General features: G+C 37.4%; 1 protein-coding gene across 2 annotated transcripts in view; it reads right to left on the reverse strand.

Annotated features, from left to right (window-relative positions):
- Armh4 (armadillo like helical domain containing 4) overlaps positions 1 to 20,869 on the reverse strand; it is a 120,584-nt gene that overhangs the window by 92,111 nt on the left and 7,604 nt on the right. For both annotated transcript variants that reach the window (XM_048793010.1, XM_048793009.1), the window contains exons 2-4: positions 17,870 to 19,267; positions 13,397 to 13,633; positions 11,351 to 11,554 (exon numbers count right to left, since the gene is read on the reverse strand). In XM_048793010.1, coding sequence (XP_048648967.1) covers positions 11,351 to 11,554; positions 13,397 to 13,633; positions 17,870 to 19,211 — 1,783 coding nt within the window. In that variant the 5' untranslated portion in view covers positions 19,212 to 19,267. The remainder of the gene's footprint in view (positions 1 to 11,350; positions 11,555 to 13,396; positions 13,634 to 17,869; positions 19,268 to 20,869) is intronic.

The following is a 20,869-nucleotide window of genomic DNA, read 5'->3' on the forward strand; positions in this document are numbered from 1 at the left end:
AGAACAATATATGCAAGATCTCATTAAATCCTCACAATAAGCCAAGAGATAGAAACATCAATCAATCTGCTTTATAGATGGAAAAAAATAAGGTCTAAAGATGCTAAATGATTGAGTCAATATTCACTTGAGACCAAAAGCAGAGTTATTTCCCACTCATACTGCATGATGGGTGGCCTGAGAGCTTCATAGAGAAGTTTGAGCTGGACTGTTTCTTTCTCCTTCTGGTTCCCCTAATATTAACTCATTGGCCTTTGTTTATGGAACATCATAGCTCTGAGTATTATCTGCTATAGAACATGACAGAATGACCCATTATTATAGATATATTTCTTGTGTGGTGAGAACAGTGTTATACTGATTAGAAATAAATCAGGCTTCTAACAGGGAAATGTTATGGAATTACTAGTAGATTGTGATTGAGAACACAGGAACTTCCTCTGAAGGGTGGGATTTATGTGGTGTTAATCATGGCAGTCAGCAGATGCTCACTTGCCTAGGGTTTAAAGGTGTGTCCAATCCGGAAAGAGGACAGACAGTATGTACAGAGGGATGGGCATTTGCTACTTGGTGGTGGACACTGGGAGAAATTTACATCTTGGTCTTCCTTTTCTATGCGATGAGGAGAAAATAAGAAATTACCTTCCATACAGGAATTGAGCCAAGAGCTAAGATGCCAGAAAACCTGGCAAGTTGCCTGAAAAATTGGCCCAGTGCTTTGGGACTAGAGTTCAAAAAAAAAAAAAAAAAAAAAAAAACATTCTCAGAGAGAGCACAGAACAGATCAGGACCCAGGAGCCTAGTAGCTTGTTAGCTAGCTCCAAGATCAGAGAGAAATTTGTTCCTGGTGAATATCGTCAAACACAGTGCAACTAATACCTCCTTGCCTTATTTTATACATTTTTAGACATATAATTGTACTCCAAAGCAATGAAATTCTCATGTTTTCACCAGTAAAAGAATATTTACATATGTTTATCCTTATATTGAAAACAATCATGCCTTGAAAAATGCTTATTTTTCTTCAAACATAAAATACCTTCAAAATCTCTGCAATCCATTTTATACTTCTATATTTGCTTCAACAACTGCACAAAAATCACCACATGCAGAAAGCCCTGCTTTGAACTGTCCCCACAGGGACTCTCAACCCTTGAGTATGAGCCTAGATTAGTCATTTGGAACTAATGCTTTTGCCTGGGATCTGAACAACCCTCTCCAGAGAAACAGTATGGTTTCTTATACATCAGAGCTCTGTTGACCTGAGGCTGAGCACCTGGTTGCCTCTTTTACACTGAAAAGCAGTTGTTCCTGTTATTAAAAGCTATTCTTCAAGAATAACTCATTGAGGAAAAAAAAGAATAATTCATTGGGCTGGGGTTGTAGCTCAGTGGTAGAGCAATTGCCTAGTATGCGAGGCACTGGGTTCGATCCCCAGCACCACATGAAAATAAATAAAACAAACAAAGGTATTGTGTCTGCACAACTAAAAAATTTTTTTAAAAATAATTCATTTAGCCAGGTGCAGTGGCGCACACCTGTAATCCCAGCAGCTTCAGAGGCTGAGAAAGAAGGATCACGAGTTCAAAGCCAGCCTCAGGCTGGGAGGTGGCCCAATGATGGAGTGCCCCTGAGTTCATCCCTGGTACCACACCTTAAAAAGAATAATATAAGCAACCAGATAAATTAGAAAAAACTTGCTTGATTATATGTCTATAAAATAATCCATCACTAGTGTGGTATAAGTGTTATCTATTCACCATCTTTTAGAATTTTTTATTTTTGTCACCATTTATTCTTCTATAAATATCAATAAGTGATGAATATGTATCTATAGATAAAGATACACACACATACAAATTTACCTATAGAAACACCCCTGACAAATACTTACACACACGTGCACAAGCAGATACATCTACTCCGTGTTTCTCTAAGCTGGAGCTCAAGTCTCTCCCAGCTCTAAATGTCCTCTTTATGTGCTTTTTCATAATACTTTCGCCTTCCACCTTGCATTTTTATTTATGTATCTATCTTACCTCTTCTAAAACCTGTAATTCCTAAAGCCAAGATCCAATCCTAATTATTCTTGGCATTATTCTAACCACCAAATATTTGGTAAGTGCACCCATGAATGAATAAATAAAAACATAGAATATATGCAAAGCTAAATCCTTTTGTCATCGTGAGCCATTATGTATAATTTTATGAGGGTTTAAGGGTGACTTTACTGAGTAGTACTGAGCTGGGCTAGAAAGGCACCAAGGGAAAAAAAAAGGGGAACCAACTCTACAGCAATGTTAACTTAATTTTGATGCTACCAATAATTGAATTCCCTATGCTAAGAAAGGTTACCAGAAAAAAAATCAGTGAATGTCAGTTGTCTTGCTTCAAGAGCAGAATTTGTGAACACAGCTTTATGGCAATACATTACAATCTTGATTTTAAATATTTTTGAAACACTGCTGGCCCTGTGAATATTTTTAACAAATGTGATGAGCACCCTGAGTGCTAAGGAATCAACTGAACTAACTAACCTACAGAGCACACAGGTGCTTAAAGATGAAGCTCCGTCATAAATGCGAAAGAAAGCACAACAATGTCAGGACAAGACAATCAAGTGTCATCGCACAAATCAGTCAATAACCAAAATCACCAGCAATTTTCTGTTTCATAATTGGTCATATGTGTCACTTGAAAGTCATGCATAGATGAAAAGAAGAAAAAAATATCTCATCCCTTCCTAACATATTGGACAATAAGTATTAAGTGTTTTGTGTTTCCATGTTAACAGTTATCAACTTTTAAAATTTAATCCCCATTATACCCACCAAAACAGACATCTGGAGGTGGGGTATGTCAGAATATATATCAGCATTAAAATCAAGAATATATTCCACTATATTCTTTCCATATTTTCTCCACTTGTATATCATTTAAGGGGTTCTGTAATTGAAACAGAAGTAAACCAGAAGGCTGGGGATTATAGCTCAGTTGGTTCAGTGTTTGCTTCACATGCCCAAGGCCCTGAGTTCAATCCCCAGCACCAAAAATAAATAAATAAATAAATCAGAAAGCAAAGCTTTTTCAAGAACAAAGTCAAAACTTGGGCCCATTCTCAACATAATTAAACACTCTTAAACTCACACAACAGAATCAAAAGGAACAAGGAACAGTGCAAGTTTATCACACAGTTCGTGGATTTCAACACTGAATACACATCGCAGCCACCAAAGTAAATCTCATAAACTTGGCTTTATAAATCGGTCCTCAACAAAATCATAGAATTTACAGGGAAATGGATGGCATTAGAGCAGATTATGCTAAGTGAAGCTAGCCAATCCCTAAAAAATAAATGCCAAATGTCTTCTTTGATATAAGGAGAGTAACTAAGAACAGAGTAGGGTCGAAGAGCATGAGAAGAAGATTAACATTAAATAGGGATGAGAGATGGGAGGGAAAGGGAGAGAGAAGGGAAATTGCATGGAAATGGAAGGAGACCCTCAGAGTTATACAAAAGTAGATACAAGAGGAAGTGAGGGGAAAGGGAAAAATAATACAAGGGGGACAAATGAATGTCAGTAGAGGGGGCAGAGAGAGAAGAGGCGAGGGGAGGGGAGGGGANGAGGGGGGATAGTAGAGGATAGGAAAGGCAGCAGAACACAACAGACACTAGTATGGCAATATGTAAATCAATGGATGTGTAACTGATGTGATTCTGCAATCTGTATTTGGGGTAAAAATGGGAGCTCATAACCCACTTGAATCAAAGTGTGAAATATGATATATCAAGAATTATGTAATGTTTTGAACAGCCAACAATAAAAAATTAAAAAAAAAAAAACAGTGACATAACAACTTTTATGTACATGTTCGAGTATTTTTGAAGTACAGATACGTAGAAATAAAACTATTGACTCAAAGAATGTATCCATTTAAAATTTTTAATTTAAAACTGGCAATTTGCCTTCCTCTCAAAAACTATATTAATTTTACTCTTGGATTATTTTATTGGTTAAATATTATTGACAATGAAGATATAACACTCAAGACTTTTAATGTACCAAATGATATTGCACTGAACTAAACTAAATAAACTAAAATGAATGCTATAAAAAAATAAATAAATAAATCGGTCCTCAAGGGGATGGGGTTGTGGCTCAGCGGTAGAGCATTCGCCTAGCATGTGCAAGGCCCTGGGTTCGATACTCAGCACCACATAAAAATAAAATAAAATAAAGGTATTGTGTCCAACTACAACTAAAAAATAAATATTAAAATAAATAAATAAATATAGCCTCAAGATGGAATTTTGAGGGGCTGGGGATGTGGCTCAAGCGGTAGCGCACTCTCCTGGCATGCGCGCGGCACTGGGTTCGATCCTCAGCATCACATACAAATAAAGATGTTGTGTCCGCCGGAAACTAAAATAATAAATAAATATTAAAAAATTCTCTCTCTCTCTCTCTCTCTCTCTCTCTCTCTCTCTCTCTCAAAAAGATGGAATTTTGAAATACTCTTTCACTCACTCATTCTTTCCACCTTCCCTCTAAGTTGAAAAGTCCCATGAGGACTGATAAAATAACAGAAAAATACTCTGAAAATGAATACTTATTGAGAAGACAAAAAAAATGTGTGAATCACAGTGTGGATGAAGGGCAGATTCTCTCATAAAATTACATGGGCTCTTTAGTTTTTTCACCACTCGAGTTTTACAGAAAATATTGCAGAAACTTCTTCATGCCACTTAAAGAATGCATCTCTGTAGCTGGGCACAGTGGTACACACCTGTAATTCCAGCGGCTTGGGAGGCTGAGATAGGAGGATCACAAATTCAAAGCCAACCTCAGCAATTAGCGAGGGCTTGAGCAACTTAGGAAGACCCTGTCTCAAAATAAAAAATAAAAAGGCTGGGGATGTGGCTCAGTGGTCAAGCACCCCTGGGATCAATTTCCCAGTACCCCCCCCAAAAAAAAGCCTCTCCCAACTGGTTTCTTCTTAACCAATAAAAGAAAAACACGGAATATTGACTTCATTACCAATTGAAGGCCACCAGCTGCCAAAAATACTATTTCAGTCAAATGAATGAAAGCACACTTGTCAATATGACTTTCTCCTGAAATTCCTAAGTTATCAGTAGGAAGAAAGAAAGAGACAGAATGGAGATCCCCAGATAAGGAAGGAGAGAGGTCACCTTTATTTGTTCACCAGAGCTGTTATGATTTGGATCTAGTATGTCCCCCAAAGGCTCACATCCTTTAAGACTTGGTACCCATTGCAGCAATGTCCAGAGGTAAGTTTTTTAGGAAATGACTGGATCATGAGGGCTTCAACCTCATTGGGGAGATTAAGTCATTTATTTGATGGATTCATAATCTGAACGTATAATAGTGGAGGTGAAAATTGTAGGCAGGTGGGCATGGTTGGTGAGGTAGATTTGGGGATTATATATTGTCCCTGACTCTTCTCTCTCTCTCCCTCTCCCTCACTCTCCCTCTCTTTTTCTCTCTCCTTCCTGGCTGCCATGAGCTGAACAGCTTTACTCTGCCATACCCTTCCACTATGATGTGCTTTGGAGCCAGCCAACCATGAATGTACATGCACACACATACACATGAAGAAAGGAAAATGAATGCTACTGAAGCAGATTAAACAATTAGTGACAGAATAATGGTAGTTTTCTGCCCCACCTATGTTGCCTGGATGGAAAAAGTGTCAAAAACATACTCTTTTAAAACCTAAATATAAAGACAGCCAAAACAGTTTGCTAAAGGCAAGAAAAAAATGGTCAGAAAAGAAAAAAACAAAATTGAAGAATATATTTGATCTTATATTTACTTAAAAGGCATTTTTTAAAGTTAACTATGGCTTCTCTGATTCCAAGAATTAAATCTCTTCATATGTTAAAAAATAATTAATCTCCCAGTAAGTATGAGTCAACTAGTATCAGTCTGTAATAAATGGGACTTTTGAAACAGGGGAGGGAATGGGAGTAGTTTGGGATAATCACATGGGCCTCAACACCCAACACTTATACTCACAGAAAGATAGTAAATAGAACCAATCAGACCAAGGAGTCATGGTTTCTGAAATACTCGAATTTCCTCTTCTCTTGTAACAGAACAATAAACAAACCAGAGACATCCTGAGAGTACAATCAAATTCATCTTCCTGTATATTTTTTCAGCACCATGGCGAGCACCAAGTGGTTTTCCCTTTCCAGATATTAAGACAGGGGTGAGGGGGAAGATCAAAGACTTAAGCACAAAACTGCAAAATCTCTGTTTGTACTCCTATCTTCCACACACTCTTAGAAACCTACTACCTGATGCAAATAGATCCCCATTAGATTTTTCTGAATATTGAATTGTTTGAGTTTTTTGGTTTGGAGTTTTGGGGACTATTTTGTTCTATTTTGCTTTGCTTTTTGCTGTGCTGAGATTCAAACCCAGGGATCTATGCATGCTAGGCAAGCATTCTGCCACTAACCAAATCCCTGAACCCTGATATCCTTTTTCCTATAGGATTATTGTTAAAATTTTATAGCACAGATTAATTTCCATCTTCCATGGGAGTATACAAAAAAAAAAAAAAAAACCAGCACAAATAGATAACCTCTGTTGGATTTCTAATACACAGAAAGTGAAACAGTGAAACTTCTTTAAACAAGAGATATTGTTAAACCCTATTCCACTTGATATTAGTATTAAAATACTTTATAGACAGTTAACAAAAAAAGAAGAAGAAAGTGTGTTCCAACTATGTTTCAAAAATAATCTAATGCCTGGTGCACTGGTGCCAGCCTGTAATCCCAGCAGCTCGGGAGGCTAAGGCAGTAGGATGGCAAGTTCAAAGCCAGTCTTAGCAAAAGCGAAGCACTAAGCAACTCAGTGAGACTGTCTCTACATAAAAATACAAAATAGGGCTGGAGATGTGGCTCAGTGGTCCAGTGCCCCTGAGTTCAATCCCTGGTACCCAAAAGAAAAGTAATCTGAAATTTTAAATTGGCATTTTGTCCAGAGAATGACAAGAGAAGGAAATTCAACAAGAGAAGGAAATCAACTTATAGAGAGATTAATAAATAAATACATGTATAAAATTTGTCATTACCCCATTTTGAATAAAAAAAATACAGCACTGATGACATGTTTGTATTTCAAAAATGATTAATACAGACCTAATAGAATGCATTTTCCATTGTATTGAAAATATTTATTCATACAATGAAGTAAAATGTTTCAGGCAAGGTGAAAAATAAACCATTATCCCTTCAAAAATCAAACTACATTTTTGCTGACAAAGTAAAAAATGTGATGAAATATGCACAAGGTGACACACACTTACAGAGGCTGTCTTCAGTGACTAATAAATGTAAAACACACCCAAACCTCTCCCACTCTACCAATTCACAGCACTCAGGTGGGTGTTCCAAAGGCAGAGCACATCTACCTTCAAAAACAGCTGGCAAACTCTTTGGAACCCTGTTATGTGTTGAATTGCACCCCCAAAAAAGATGTGCTCAAGTCCTGACCAGTAATAGCTGTGAACTGACCTTATTTGAAAACAGGGTCTTGGCAGATGTAATCAAGTTAAGATAAGGTCATTAGGGTGGACAGTAATCCAATGACTGATGTTCTTAGAAAAACTAGGGAAACTGGAACACAGACCCAGAGAGAAGATGGCTGTGGAAAGAGACAGGGTTATGCTGACACAGGATATGGAACATCTGGAGCTGCCAGAAGCTAGAAGAGACAAGGGCATATCCAACCCTAGAGGTTTTGGAGGGAGCATAGCCCTGCCTATCCCTAGATTCAGGAGTCTCCAGTCTTCAGACCTGCCCAAGAATAAATTTCTGTAATTTTTAATTTTTTTTTAATTGCAGGGGGGCACATTACTAGGGATTGAACTCGGGGACACTCAACCACTGATCCACATCCCCAGCCCTATTTTTAATTTTATTTAGAGACAGGGTCTCACTGAGTTGCTTAACGCCTTGCCATTGCTGAGACTGTCTTTGAAACTCTCAATCCTCCTGCCTCAGCCTCCCAAGCTGCTGGGATTACAGGTGAGCACTAACATGCCCGGCAATTTCTTTTATTTTAAACCATCCTGTTTGTGCACTTTGTTATGGCAGCCCTGGGAAATTAGTCTACACTTTCAGTCATCATGTTGGAGAGATGGAAAGAAGACAGGGCAGCAAGTAGTTATAATTTTTAGACTCATTTGGACTGTTAATTTTATCTAGAGGATAAACAGGACAGTGGATTCAGAAATTTCCACAAAGGTTCTCTGTCCATGGGTGTCTGGTATCTAACAAGGGCATGTCCCCTTCCATATCCCATTGAGAAAAAATACTTCATTCGCTGAAAAAAATGTTCCTGGCCCCTAGTGGGAAGGAAGACATTAAGATAACATATAAAGAGATTAATGACATAATAAAACACACATCTTAAATGAAAGACTTCTATGTCCTTTGTCAATACATCACAGAGATTAAAACTTGAAAGGCAACTAAAGATAACTTGACATAAGTAATATTTTGTTCTGGATAAAAATAAACTCTCTTCCTCTGGATATAATCCTACAGTAGATTAAAATGCTTAAGCCCCTTGGGGCTGAGGATGTGGCTCAGTGGTACACTGCTTGCCTAGCTTGCATGAGGTCCTGGGTTTAATTCCAAGTACAGCAAAAAATAAATGTTTCAAGCAGTCAACACCTCAAACTGTATTTATAACCCTGGACTAAGTGAAAAAAATACCAGTGTACAGTAGGGTTATCTGTTTAAATAAGTGCACTCTCTTCAGCTTTCCAAGCATTAGATTCACCAGTATAAATTAATTGTGATAATATTAATACAGACTAATTAAACATAAATTGCACACCCTGTACACCATTTAGAGAAAATTATGTGCTCTTTCCAAACGTTAAGCCCCACAATGTAGCAGGAAGAATAACTTTTAACCAAAAATGTCTTTCAGAAGCCTTGACAAGGATCATAATTTAGATCAAAAACTGACAAAATATGTTCTCAAAAAGAAGTTGAAATGGAACTGTGTAGAAGAAAAGAACTAAAGCCCCAGGACATCTTAGGCACATCAGGAAAATTCTAACATATTTCAATACAACTGCCATCATCTACTAAATTTAGAAAATCACTGCAGTTTCACAAGTATAGATTATTCACAAATATAATTTTTCCCTGTGATTTAATGAGCTCTGCCAACTAGAGCTGTCATCTTTAACTCAGGTTAATTTGAGGAAACCTGCTTTTTCCAGATGGCATCAAGGAGAGCAGACAGATATATGACACACTAAAATCAAAGTCAGATGGTATTTATCTTCATGTGGAGTGCAAGAGGCATTAGCCTCTGAGCCTGTTTTGGTCCATTTCTTAATTGAGTATTCTACAGTGGAATTCTCCACACTTTTCTTAAAATGTCATATTTCTCTGTGAGCACATTACCAGTATTACCCTGAAAATCTGCAACAAAGTCTTCTGCAAACCTAGCTAAGCCACCTTTCCCACAGTAGATAACACATACATATGTGTCATTACTACATCAAACATGTGGTTAATTTAGTGCCCTAGAGCTTACCTAACTAGTTTACCTATATGACAGTTCTCTGGGCATTTTACAACTCCAGCCAGGTATTGTTCACCTATCAAAATGCTGATTACAGTAATTACATCACTATGGTTTATATTTCTAATCTTGTGTGGTTGATGTCCTGTGTTCCAACTATCTTTTTCATGCTCAAAGCCAAAGTCTTGGAAAGTATAATTTGGCATGAAGTTCTCAGTCTTAGTACATCAATAGCCTGCCTATTGGAGAAATAGTAGAATTGTTGTAGTATAGGTCTGGAATGTCCCCCAGTGTCTCATGTACTGCTGGGCGTGGTGGCTTACGCCTATATCCCCAGTGTCTCAGAAAGCTGAGGCAAGAGGATTGCAAGTTTGAGGCCAGCCTAGACAACTCAGTGAGATCTGTCTCAAAATCAAAAATAAAAACAGCCAAGGATGTAGCTCAGTGGTAGAAGCATTCCTGGTTTAAATCCCCAGAGACAAAAAAGAAAAAAAAAAGTTCATGAATTAAAAGTCTAGTCCCCAACTGCTGGGGCTATTGAGAGGTGTTGGAAACTTTAGGAGGTGGGGTCTAGTTGGAAGAATAGGTCACTGTGGCATGTCCTTGAAGGGTGTATCGTGTCCCTCCCCTCCCTGTCTTTTTCTCTTTCTGCTTCACAACTAACAAGAGATAAGCAGCTCTGCTCTGTCATGTGCTCCCCGCCATGATGCTCTCCCTCATCACAGGCCCATAGCAATTTGGCCAAGAGACCTCAGACTGAAATCTCTAAAACCATGAGCCATAAACATTTATTTCTCTAAGTGGATTTTCTTGGGAATATTATCACAAAGATAGAAAGCTGACTAATACAAGAATATACTTACCTATGAGGGCATAACCCAGCATCAACAGAACAATGTTGTTAAAAAACAACAGACAGAGGCTGGGGTTGTGGCTCAGTGGTAGAGCACTTGCCTGGCATGTGTGAGGCACTGGGTCCAATTCTCAGCACCACATATAAATAAATAAATAAAGGGTCCATCAACAACTAAAAATAAATAAATAAATAACACATGATCTTTAAAAAAAATAGACAATAAAATTTCCATCCAAGGACATTTAGTGAGGAAATTCATCTTCTCCATTTAAACCAAGTATTCTTAATCCAGCCTAAAAATTGGATTCTTCTCAGGTACTCTTTTTAAATGTTGATGCCAGATCCTACCCTATGCCAATTTATCCTGAATCACTGTGAGAGAGACTCAAGCATTGACATTTATGAAAAGCCTCCAAGGTAATTCTAATGTTCAACAGCAGTTGTAAATCACTGATGTATACCTGAGATTGTAAACTTGTTCTGTAAAGAGCTACATTGTAAATGTTTTGGGCTTTCTGGGCCATTTAGTCTCTATAACAACTTCTTAATTCTGCTGCCATGATACAAAGTAGCCATAGACAACACATAAATAAATGAGCCTGACTGTGTTCTAATACAGCCTTACTTATTTATGAATGTCAAAATTTGAATTTTCTATAACTTTTACATGTCACAAAATATTCTTCTTATTTTGATATTTTTTTCAATCATTTAAATATTTTTTAAACCATTCTTTGCTTACAGACCATACAAAAGCAGATAACAGGCCAGATTTGGCTAAGCCAGAGTCTACCAACTCCTGATCTGCCCTGCAGACTGAATACACTTCTACTTAATCTTTTCTCAAAAACATTTCCTCAGATGCTCACTCAATCCACCCTGAGAAAGATTCCATTCAAAACAGGGATACCTTCAGATTCAAGTTGGTCCAGGCCATATGAGGCAGCTGTATTAGTGCCACTAACGGATGGAACTGTTCTCTCAGATGATGCCTCCAAAGCAGGAAACGTTGGAGAAATGCTGGGTGCTTCCACCATTATTCCAGGGGGTGTCACCAGAGAGCCCAAAACTAGTGCCAGATCCTCACTCGGCCCAGTGACTGTGTCTGTTAGGTCTGCCAAACACAAGAGATAGGACATGACCCACAAGATGATCATCATGCATTATGGAAAATGTAAACATGTGCTTTCACCTTTTAGGCAAGAAATGATTAACAAAACCAATATCTCACACATAGTAAGTTCAGTATTTAGACCAGCTCCCCCCTACCACTTCCTATAAATCCTACTGTCCACAGCAAACACTTTATCATCCAGGATAATACATTGCCTCAAATCAAAACTTCGTTTTTAAATTTTAAATCTTTCATCTATTCTATTGCAGGATTGTGCACAATCTATTAACAAAGGCAGAAAATTTAACAGAAATGTATTAAGATACACGATTGGATGAATAAACTGATAGATTTTCATGGTGGGATGTTATCCATCCTTGAAGAAAAGAACTGCAAGAAGAAGATATTAGTCACAGAATATTAAGTAAAAACTGTGAGCCCCAAAAGTTCATCTGTACAACAATTTTCTCTTATAAACTTAAAATCAACTTTTTTTCTAAAAATTTTGCTGGATGTGGTGGTGCACACCTGTAATCCCAACAACTCAGGAAGCTGTGGCAAGAGGATCACAAGTTCAGGGCCAGCCTCAGCAATTTAGCAAGACTTTGCCTCCAAATGGAAAATAAAAATGGCTGGGTTCAATCCCCAGCACCACAAAAAAAAAAAAAAAATGCTGGGGATGTAGCTTAATGGTAAAGTGCCTCAGGGTTTAATCCCCAGTACCAAAAATAAATAAATAAACAATTTCTAAGATGTTTAAATGTTTACTTATAGAAGTAAATATAGATGCAATAAAATTGGGGGTGAGGGGAGAGAGTGGGGGCAATTATGAAAACAAGATTCAGGAAGACAGTTACCAGCCAGGAGAAGAACAAGTTGAGATGCAAAGAGTCACAGGGTTCCATGTAGATTATTGTCAAAGCCTTAGTTTTTTCGTTTTGTTTTATTTGCTTGCAGGTGGTGGACGAGTAGGAAGTAGGATTAAAATTATTTATTACATTGTTAAAAATAGTGCAATAAATACTTAAAAGTAAGCCTTACTTGGACCAATAATGAGACAGAGATCCATAAATGACAATTTTAAAATAATAATCATTGGGCTAGGGACATAGCTGAGTTGAAAGAATGCTTGCCTTGCATGCATAAGGCCCTGAGTTCAATCCTCAGCACCATAAAAATAAATAAATAAATAAAATAACTGTTAAAATTTCCAAATGATTCTGATAATCAGCTAGATTTGAAAACTTCATTGCCCTTAAGAGATGAGAGCAGGGGCTGGGGTTGTGTAGCTCAGCAGTAGAGCGCTCACCTAGCACCTGTAAGGCCCTGGGTTCAGTCCTCAGCACCACATAAAAATAAATAAATAAAGGTACTATGTCCACCTACAACTAAAAAATAAATATTAAAAAAAAGAGAGAGAGAGAGAGAGAGCATTTGGGAGCTATACAGAAAGCACTTTGCACACATTATTTCAAATCTACCAAATAACCTATAAGTAGGCACTATTGAGAAATGAACAAAACAATTCTTACAGAAGTTAAGAAACTGGCTTGAGTCCACAAATGCTAGTGACAGTCACACACAGGTCCTTGCTGTTTTCACCTTCCCCACCCTGGCTCCTAACAGCAGCCTTGCAGAAGAAGGAGACAGTTGTCAAGAGATCCAGCCTTCCAGGGACCCAGAGGTAAGCCACCAGGAGATTTTACTTGGAAATGAACCCTCTGTATTCTAGGCAGTGCCATATCTCTGCAAATAAAAAAGTTCACCCACCTTTCCAGGTGGGATGTATGCATATATGCTGATGATGGAGTCAGCTGCCACATTCTGTTCCTTTTCACTTACCTTCTGCAGCAGGGGTAACTTTGGGAGACCAAGGAATGGCTGTGGTTGACACTGTAGTGGCCAGAGGCTCCCATTGTCTGGACAGCTGAGTAACATCAGGTACATCAGAGGCAAGAAGGGGGGACTCCTTGCCTTCCTCAGTCTCTTCACTGTCTCTGGTCACCTGCTCTTGTGTCACCAGGGATAAAGTGGCTTCTGGTTCTTGAGTAGCTGTTGTCATCTCTTGAGTGATGATGTCTTAAAAGGGGAGAAATATTTTAAAATAGGCTAAATTCCCATACCTTAAGCTCACTATGTAATTAATAAATTAGGGGGCAGGGAGACAGATAGCTATTTCATAATTTGGAAAAACAAAGGAGAACTCAGAAATAAAAGACCAATGAATGAATGTTGTCACTGCTGCTGCTTTCAGGAATTGTGAATCAATTAAAGAAGAGATAGAGAAATTAATGTGAAAAACTATAATAAAATCCAAAACAAAGCAGGAAAATCAACAGCTGTGCTCCCTCCCAGCCACACTGGAATATTAACATAATTGTTTTTTTAAGAAACAAATTATACAGAACTAAGTTACACTAAAAAATTCTCAGAAGCATTTGTGTATGTTAATTTTCACATTTGCATTTCTGAAAGGGAAAGGGAAGTCAGCCTTTTAAAATAAAGGAATAATATTACAATAACTCATGTTTACTGAGTTTCTATTATGAGCCACACACACCGTAATAAGTGAGAGGGGTGCATTGTCTTATGTTTTCCTCCCATATGTACTAAGGGGGGGGGGGTGGATATAACACTATTCTCTGGAAGCTGTAATAACATAGGTCAAAACACGGGCTAGTCAGTTTACCTAGGTCTGAATTCTCACTCAGTCACTTACTAGCTGTGATCCTAATCACATACTTAACATCTCGACCTTGAGTTTACTCAACTGTAAAGTGAGAATAACAATAGTATCTATCTCATAGAGTTGTTACAAAGATTAAATTAGATTTAATCTTTGTAAAACACAAGAATGTCAAAATGCATAGCATCTTAACAAGCAATAAAAAATGTATTTATTCAATAAATACCATCTAAATTGCCCCAATTTACAGAACAACTTAAGTTTGAAAAAGCTAAGGAAGCTACCTGCGGTTACACAGCCAGCCCTCTTAACCACTGTGTGAATTATGCCCAAGGAATGAAATGGAGTGGCCACTGCAGAATATTTGTATTTGCTTTTAGATTCAAAAAGGGAAGGAAACAGAGATATAGAATGAGCCATTATCTGTCACAGGTCCACCTTCTTTACAATGTTGCATTTTCCTTAAATACATAATTAAAGACTATCTATAAGGACAAAGACTTGCCATCTTCTTAGGGAGGGTCTATGCTGGAGATTTCAACTACTTAGCATCTACTTAATTTCTAATTGTCTTAATTTCTTATTGTCTCTTTCTTAAAATACTTGTTCTAAATAAATATCATATTAACAAGTTCAATAAGTTGCACATGAAAAAACAACATTATAGGTGTAGCCAAAAAAAGTTTTCATTAATGACATCATGCTATATCTCATTACCTTAATTAAAAAAAAAAAATAAACAATTTATTTGCTTTAAAACAGTGTATGCTTTTCGGTAAAAGTCCTTCCTTTCCTTGGTACCATCCAATTTGGACTATTTTTTCTTTTTAATTCTAGATATTTTTACTCTTGATAGAACTGATTATGGAATAAAGGAATTGAGTTAGCTCTTATTTGAGTTTTGAATCTGCTCTTTATACCATTGTTTAAGATTTTTCCTTCTTCTCTCTTGTTCCACTAAGACTGTGCATCTCCTGACAGCCAGGAGTCATTGCCCTTTGGTATCTCCAGCACCTAGGACAATGCTCTGTTTGCCACAAGAAAAACAATAATATAGTTTTGTCAATTTAGGTAGCATGTGTTCTCCCCATAGTCTTCAATTTTGAACACATAATGAACATTTTGGAGAACATGTAAAAAATACATCTAAAGCCTATGTTCATAGTTGTTTTCATTTTGTTTTGTTTTATTGTTTTTGTTTTGGGTACTAGGGATTGCACCCAGGGGCACTCAACCACTGAGCCACATCTCCAGCCCATGTTTTCATATATTTTATTTTGAGATAGGGTCTCACTAAGTTGCTTAAGGCCTCGATAAGTTGCAGAGGCTGGCTTTGAACTCATGATCCTCCAGCCTTAGCCTCACAAGCCACTAGGATTACAGGCACTGTAGCACCATGCCTGGCTCTATGTCCATAGTTTTATGGAAGAACAAGAATGTCAAAATGCATAGCATCTTAACAAGCAACAACTGCTGAAGAAGAGAACCAGAAATAGGAATGGAACTTTCAACAGTAATAGGAATTTCTCAACATCTCCCACTCTTGCTACTTACTGTAGAGAAAAAAAAAAAAAAAAGAATATAATACTCACTATAGAATATTTTTTAAACCTTATCTCCTGTTGAACCAGCTGAATCTGAGGACTGACTATAATCCCAAAGTACTCATCTCTTAATCATGTCCAAAACACCAAGGAATCACTGCATATCCTGAAAAAGATAATGTCTTCAGTGGTTTTGGGGCCCTAAAGTGATTGGCATTTGGATTATTTCCTTCAGAAAAAAAAAAAAACACTTATAATCTTCAGAAAACAGAAAAAAAAATTCGTTATTCTATAACCACTGCTGTGCATAATAGCAACTTTCATATTCTCTAACTCTGAGACACCAAGAAAATTAAGGGAATTGACTGTTCCTCTCTCTTCAAAGAACACGGAAAAACTGTTTGATTTGGACAAGATAAGCAATCAAATCTAATGATCCCAGTCTGAATGGGTCTCTATTTATCTAGCCATTGAACTTATGCTTATTGAACACCTACAATTGGCCAAGTATAATGCTCTACTCTGGGAATAAAAAAAAAGTTGCCTGTTAAAAGGTTGTAGTTAAGTGAAGTGGTTATAACCAAGGAACATATTCAATAACCAAAATAATCAGATAATTATCAAATCCATTTTACTTTTTAGCCTCTATCTACAGAAGATAATACAAGGCTGGTATATAAGAATCATGGATTCAGTTGCACAATGTATAATCTGGGACTGACTTAATGCTCCAGAAACATTTTACACATGTTACAGAGAATTAATGTTCTTGTTCGGTCATATCAAATATCTTCATGGTTATGTGAACCCAACTCTCTTAACATCACTAAAAAGTCTATTACAAGACATTTTTTGGAAGTTTCTATGAAAACTTATAGTATGCCAGTTCTTTCAGTCTTGAAAAAAAAATGAATTAGAAAAATAAAATTAAACCTTCCTTTTATCACTTATCAAATGATCTATCATTTTAATTAAATCCCAATAACACTTTATAAAACATATTAAAAATTTGATATTTTCCACTAATTGAGCTACTTGGCTCAAGTAAAACATTGTACATGTTCAAAAATAATTTGAAATAGCAAATGCATTCGATGCTAAGCTTCTCCTTCCCAACACTATTATCTGACTAATTACACATAATAAAAGAAAAACATTGCCCATCAAAAACAAACATAAGGCTTGTCAGCTTGTCATATTCACAGATGAAAAGGCCAAAAAAAAGTAGGTAATGTGGAATCAAGTCAGCAGATGATCAATGTGCCCCCACCCCACTTATTTCTGGATGATTTATTTGTGGGTAAATAAAGTCAGAGGACTCATAAGGTTAAAACTATGAGATAAATACTTACCTAAAGATTTTTTGTAAGAAATATCAGAGATGCAAATACATTTACAACAATGAGTACATAAATATCTACATTATTACACTATTTAAGTATATAGTTAACATTTTCACATTTTCTTGTATATTTATACATTTCACTGTAAAATGTTAGGAAACTATCCATCTATATCAGGGTTTCTCAGTCTCAATGCTATGAACATATTGCCTTGAATGCTTCCTTATTGAGGGTGGGGGTGCTGTACTAAAGGATGTTTCTGCAACCACTTTGACCTCTATCCACTAAACGCCAGTAGCAACCCTCAGTTATAAAAACTAAAAAAGTCTCCAAACATTGCTAAATGTCCCATTGGGCAGGAAGTAGGGGTGGGGGGGTGGGCAAAGTTATCCCCAGTTATAGACCCCTGGTCTATCTATAATGCAGGGGTTATAGTTTGGTGTAATCTCCACCACATTGGTTTGATGTGAATACTTTAGCTATTCATTAAAACTTTAATAATCTATTTCTAAATTGCCATTAAAAATAAAACCAGGGCTGGGATTGTGGCTCAGCAGTAGAATGCTCACCTAGCACATGCAAGGCCCTGGGTTCTATCCTCAGCACCACAAAAAATAAAATAAAATAAAGGTATTGTGTCCAACTACAACAAAAAAATAAATATTAAAAAAAAATAAAACCAAATTGAAAGATTTCCAAATTAAACAAAGTTTGTTTGTTTCTTTTTCTTTCTTTCTTTTACCTTTCAATGTATTTCCCAACAGCTGATATGCCTCAGACTCATATTCTGAGATGGACACAGTAGTCTCTGACAAAAACATGGCACTGTTTTCCTTGGTGGATTCCTCGAAACCTCCCATATTTTGGAACATGTGCACAGAGAAAACTTCGGAATCTTCCATCAGACCTATGGGAGTGAAGGAACTTTGATCCATGAAGGTGGGTGACTTCTTCTCCCCCTGCGCTATTAGCAGGGCTGTCCCCATGTCTGTTTCCTCTTCAGGCAGCCCCGGAGACACTTCTGCAGCCTCTGTCAAGGGCTGACCCTCTTCCATCCCCTCATGGCTCTCTGTCTGCAAGGGTTCCATTCTCACCTGAGTGTCTGTATTGTCTTCCAGCATTGGGGTCCGTATCTGGCTTACACTCTCCAGCTTGGTATCATCCCACTCATCACTTAAGATAGAGGCAGCTGGAAAAGCTCTGCTGACACTTTCTGTGACTTCTGGGGCTCCCAGAAGGCTATCCGTTTCTGAACCAACACTCAGGGCATACTCAGAAGTCACCAGCAAGTGCTCGGTGGCAGTAGCCTGGGTATGATCAGCTGTCTTCTGCAGGAGCTTCTCCCCATCCAGCAGAAGGCTTCCAGACTCAGCACCAGGAAAAGAAGTGGTTCTCTGATCCATGTCTGCTTCAAATTTCTCTGTTCTTGGATTGGTGGTTAGCATTTCTTTAGCATTCTTAAGGGATGAAGGTGAATCCCCGAGACTAACTCCATCCTGATTTTCAGTTGTAAACAGTTGATGGTTCACATATTTCACAAAACCTGGTGTTGCTTCTGTGGTCCCTTCTGCAATGGGCTGAATGCTGGTACTGCTAAAGGGTTCCTCCTTCTTGCCAGTATTCAGTGAAGCAGTCTCAGTGATAGGGACAGTTAACATGATCTTGGAAAGTCTGCTTTCAGGAGACATTTTCTCCGGCTGGCTGGAACCAAACACTTGGTCACCTGCTGGGACCACTGGTTCAGTGACAGTGGAAAGACCAGGGCTGTTAGGCTGCTGGAGTCCAGTTCCTGTGGGATGGGTTTCTTTGTTAAATAAGAGTACTTCATTTACTGGCACTGCTGATGGTCCTGTTGACACTACCATTTGATCTTCAGAGAACACCAGTTGAGGAGTCTGTTTTGGAGTAATGGAGGTGTTTTCTAGGTCATCTGTGTTCATCCTCTCAGGCTGCCAGTCTTCTGCATGAACATGTACCAACTCCCTTCTTTCCATTTTGGGGAAGGCCAGACATTGTGTGGCAAAGTTGAGAAAAAGAAGGCTACAGAAAGCCAGAAAAATGCTCAGTACAATTGGTCTGCTCATAGTGAAAGAGAAATGTGCCTTAAATTGGTAGAGTTGACAATTCCAGTAATTGAGTCCTGCAGAAAAATAAAGCATATCAAACTGTCATATAAATATATTTTGTAAATAAGTCCCTTTAACTTAAACCATAAGTAAAATAATGCTTAACTTCACACACAGAGAAGGTATGTAAGAGAGGGCTGTTCTATTTCTTTGTACCCTTGGGACATGGATAACCCAGTTCATTTTTCCCTGCTGAATTCTGTAGCTCATTTAACTTGAAGCTCCCTAGAAAAAAAGTACACACAGTTCAAGAAATAAGTTCATTGTTTCTCAAACACCTACTTGAAATAAACTACCCTTGAAGTCACATTTGCAATATCTTATCCTAATCCTCTAAAAATCATGTAGTCAAATGACTCAGAAAAAGCAATATGTCCAGGATGTATAAAGTAAATGTTACACATTCATTCATAGAACTTTTTAAGTGTTGCCATTGTTGGATTGTTTGTGTCTCCCACCCCCAAATTAATATGGTGAAATCTAATCATCTTTGGGAAGTCCTAAGATCATGAAGGCAGCCCTGATGAATAGCCCTGGTGCCATTACAAAAGAGTCTCCAGTCACCCCCTCATCTCTTCCCCCATGTGACAACACATGAAAAGGTACCTTCAATGGGCCAGTCCCTCTACCTATACATCAAACCTGCTGGTGCTTTGATCTTGAACTTCACAGCCTCCCGAACTATGAGAAATCAGTTTGGGGCTTGGGGTTTTGTTTTGATGCTGGGAATTGAATATAAGCTCCCAGCTTATGGTATTTTGTTATAGCAGTACAAATGGGCTAAGACAAGTATGTTTTAAAACCTGTAAAATATCATCATAAAAAGCTGGATATTAGTTGCTTTCAAGAATTTAAAGAAACATTTAGATGATTTTCAATTAAAATACCCTTAAAATGCTAAATCACTTCTTGCTCTCTGAAACAACTATAAAAATTATAGCAAAAACTTCATATTTCAAAATTTGTAAGGTAGAAAAAAAATACAATAAATAAGCAATGTAAATAAATGTATTTTTAGAAAAAAAATACATTTTAAAATTAGCCATCTTACTGAATAACCATTACTGCAAGATTTACTGTATTCTTTCAAATAAACTATTCATATTCTTGCTACAGCTAAAACTATCTTCAAACTGCTAATTTCCCCAAAAAACATAAGGGTTCTCATTCTTGTCATCTATTTTTGCTGAGTAGGGCCCCTTCTCTTCCCATCATTGGAAAATTCTCAAATGTTGATCCCCCAGCATGACAAAAAAAGAAAAAAGAAAAAAAAAACTCAAAGATACTACAGGTTTTCTAGAAAAGTAAACCTAAGAATTGAAATTCTGAAGTAAAAACCTTGTCTTTACAAAAGCTACACTTTGCTTTCTTTCATGTCTAATCATTAAACTCTCTAAGTTAAGCTCATGATGTGCACTTGTGAAAGACATTCACATTTTCATGGGCCTTATCCCCTTTAGGATTTCAAAGCTTTCTCACGTTATCCCGTTGAGTCTGAAAGGTCCTTTTAAGACGGAAAAAAGGTCAAGTGCTCAGGGCATGATCTAGACAGCAAAGACCAAAAGAAGGCTGAATTTTTTATATATATATGAGAAAAAAGGAATCCATGAATTCAG

Source organism: Marmota marmota, unplaced genomic scaffold (genome assembly GCF_001458135.2).
Source record: "Marmota marmota marmota unplaced genomic scaffold, marMar, whole genome shotgun sequence".
Taxonomy (NCBI): domain Eukaryota; kingdom Metazoa; phylum Chordata; class Mammalia; order Rodentia; family Sciuridae; genus Marmota; species Marmota marmota.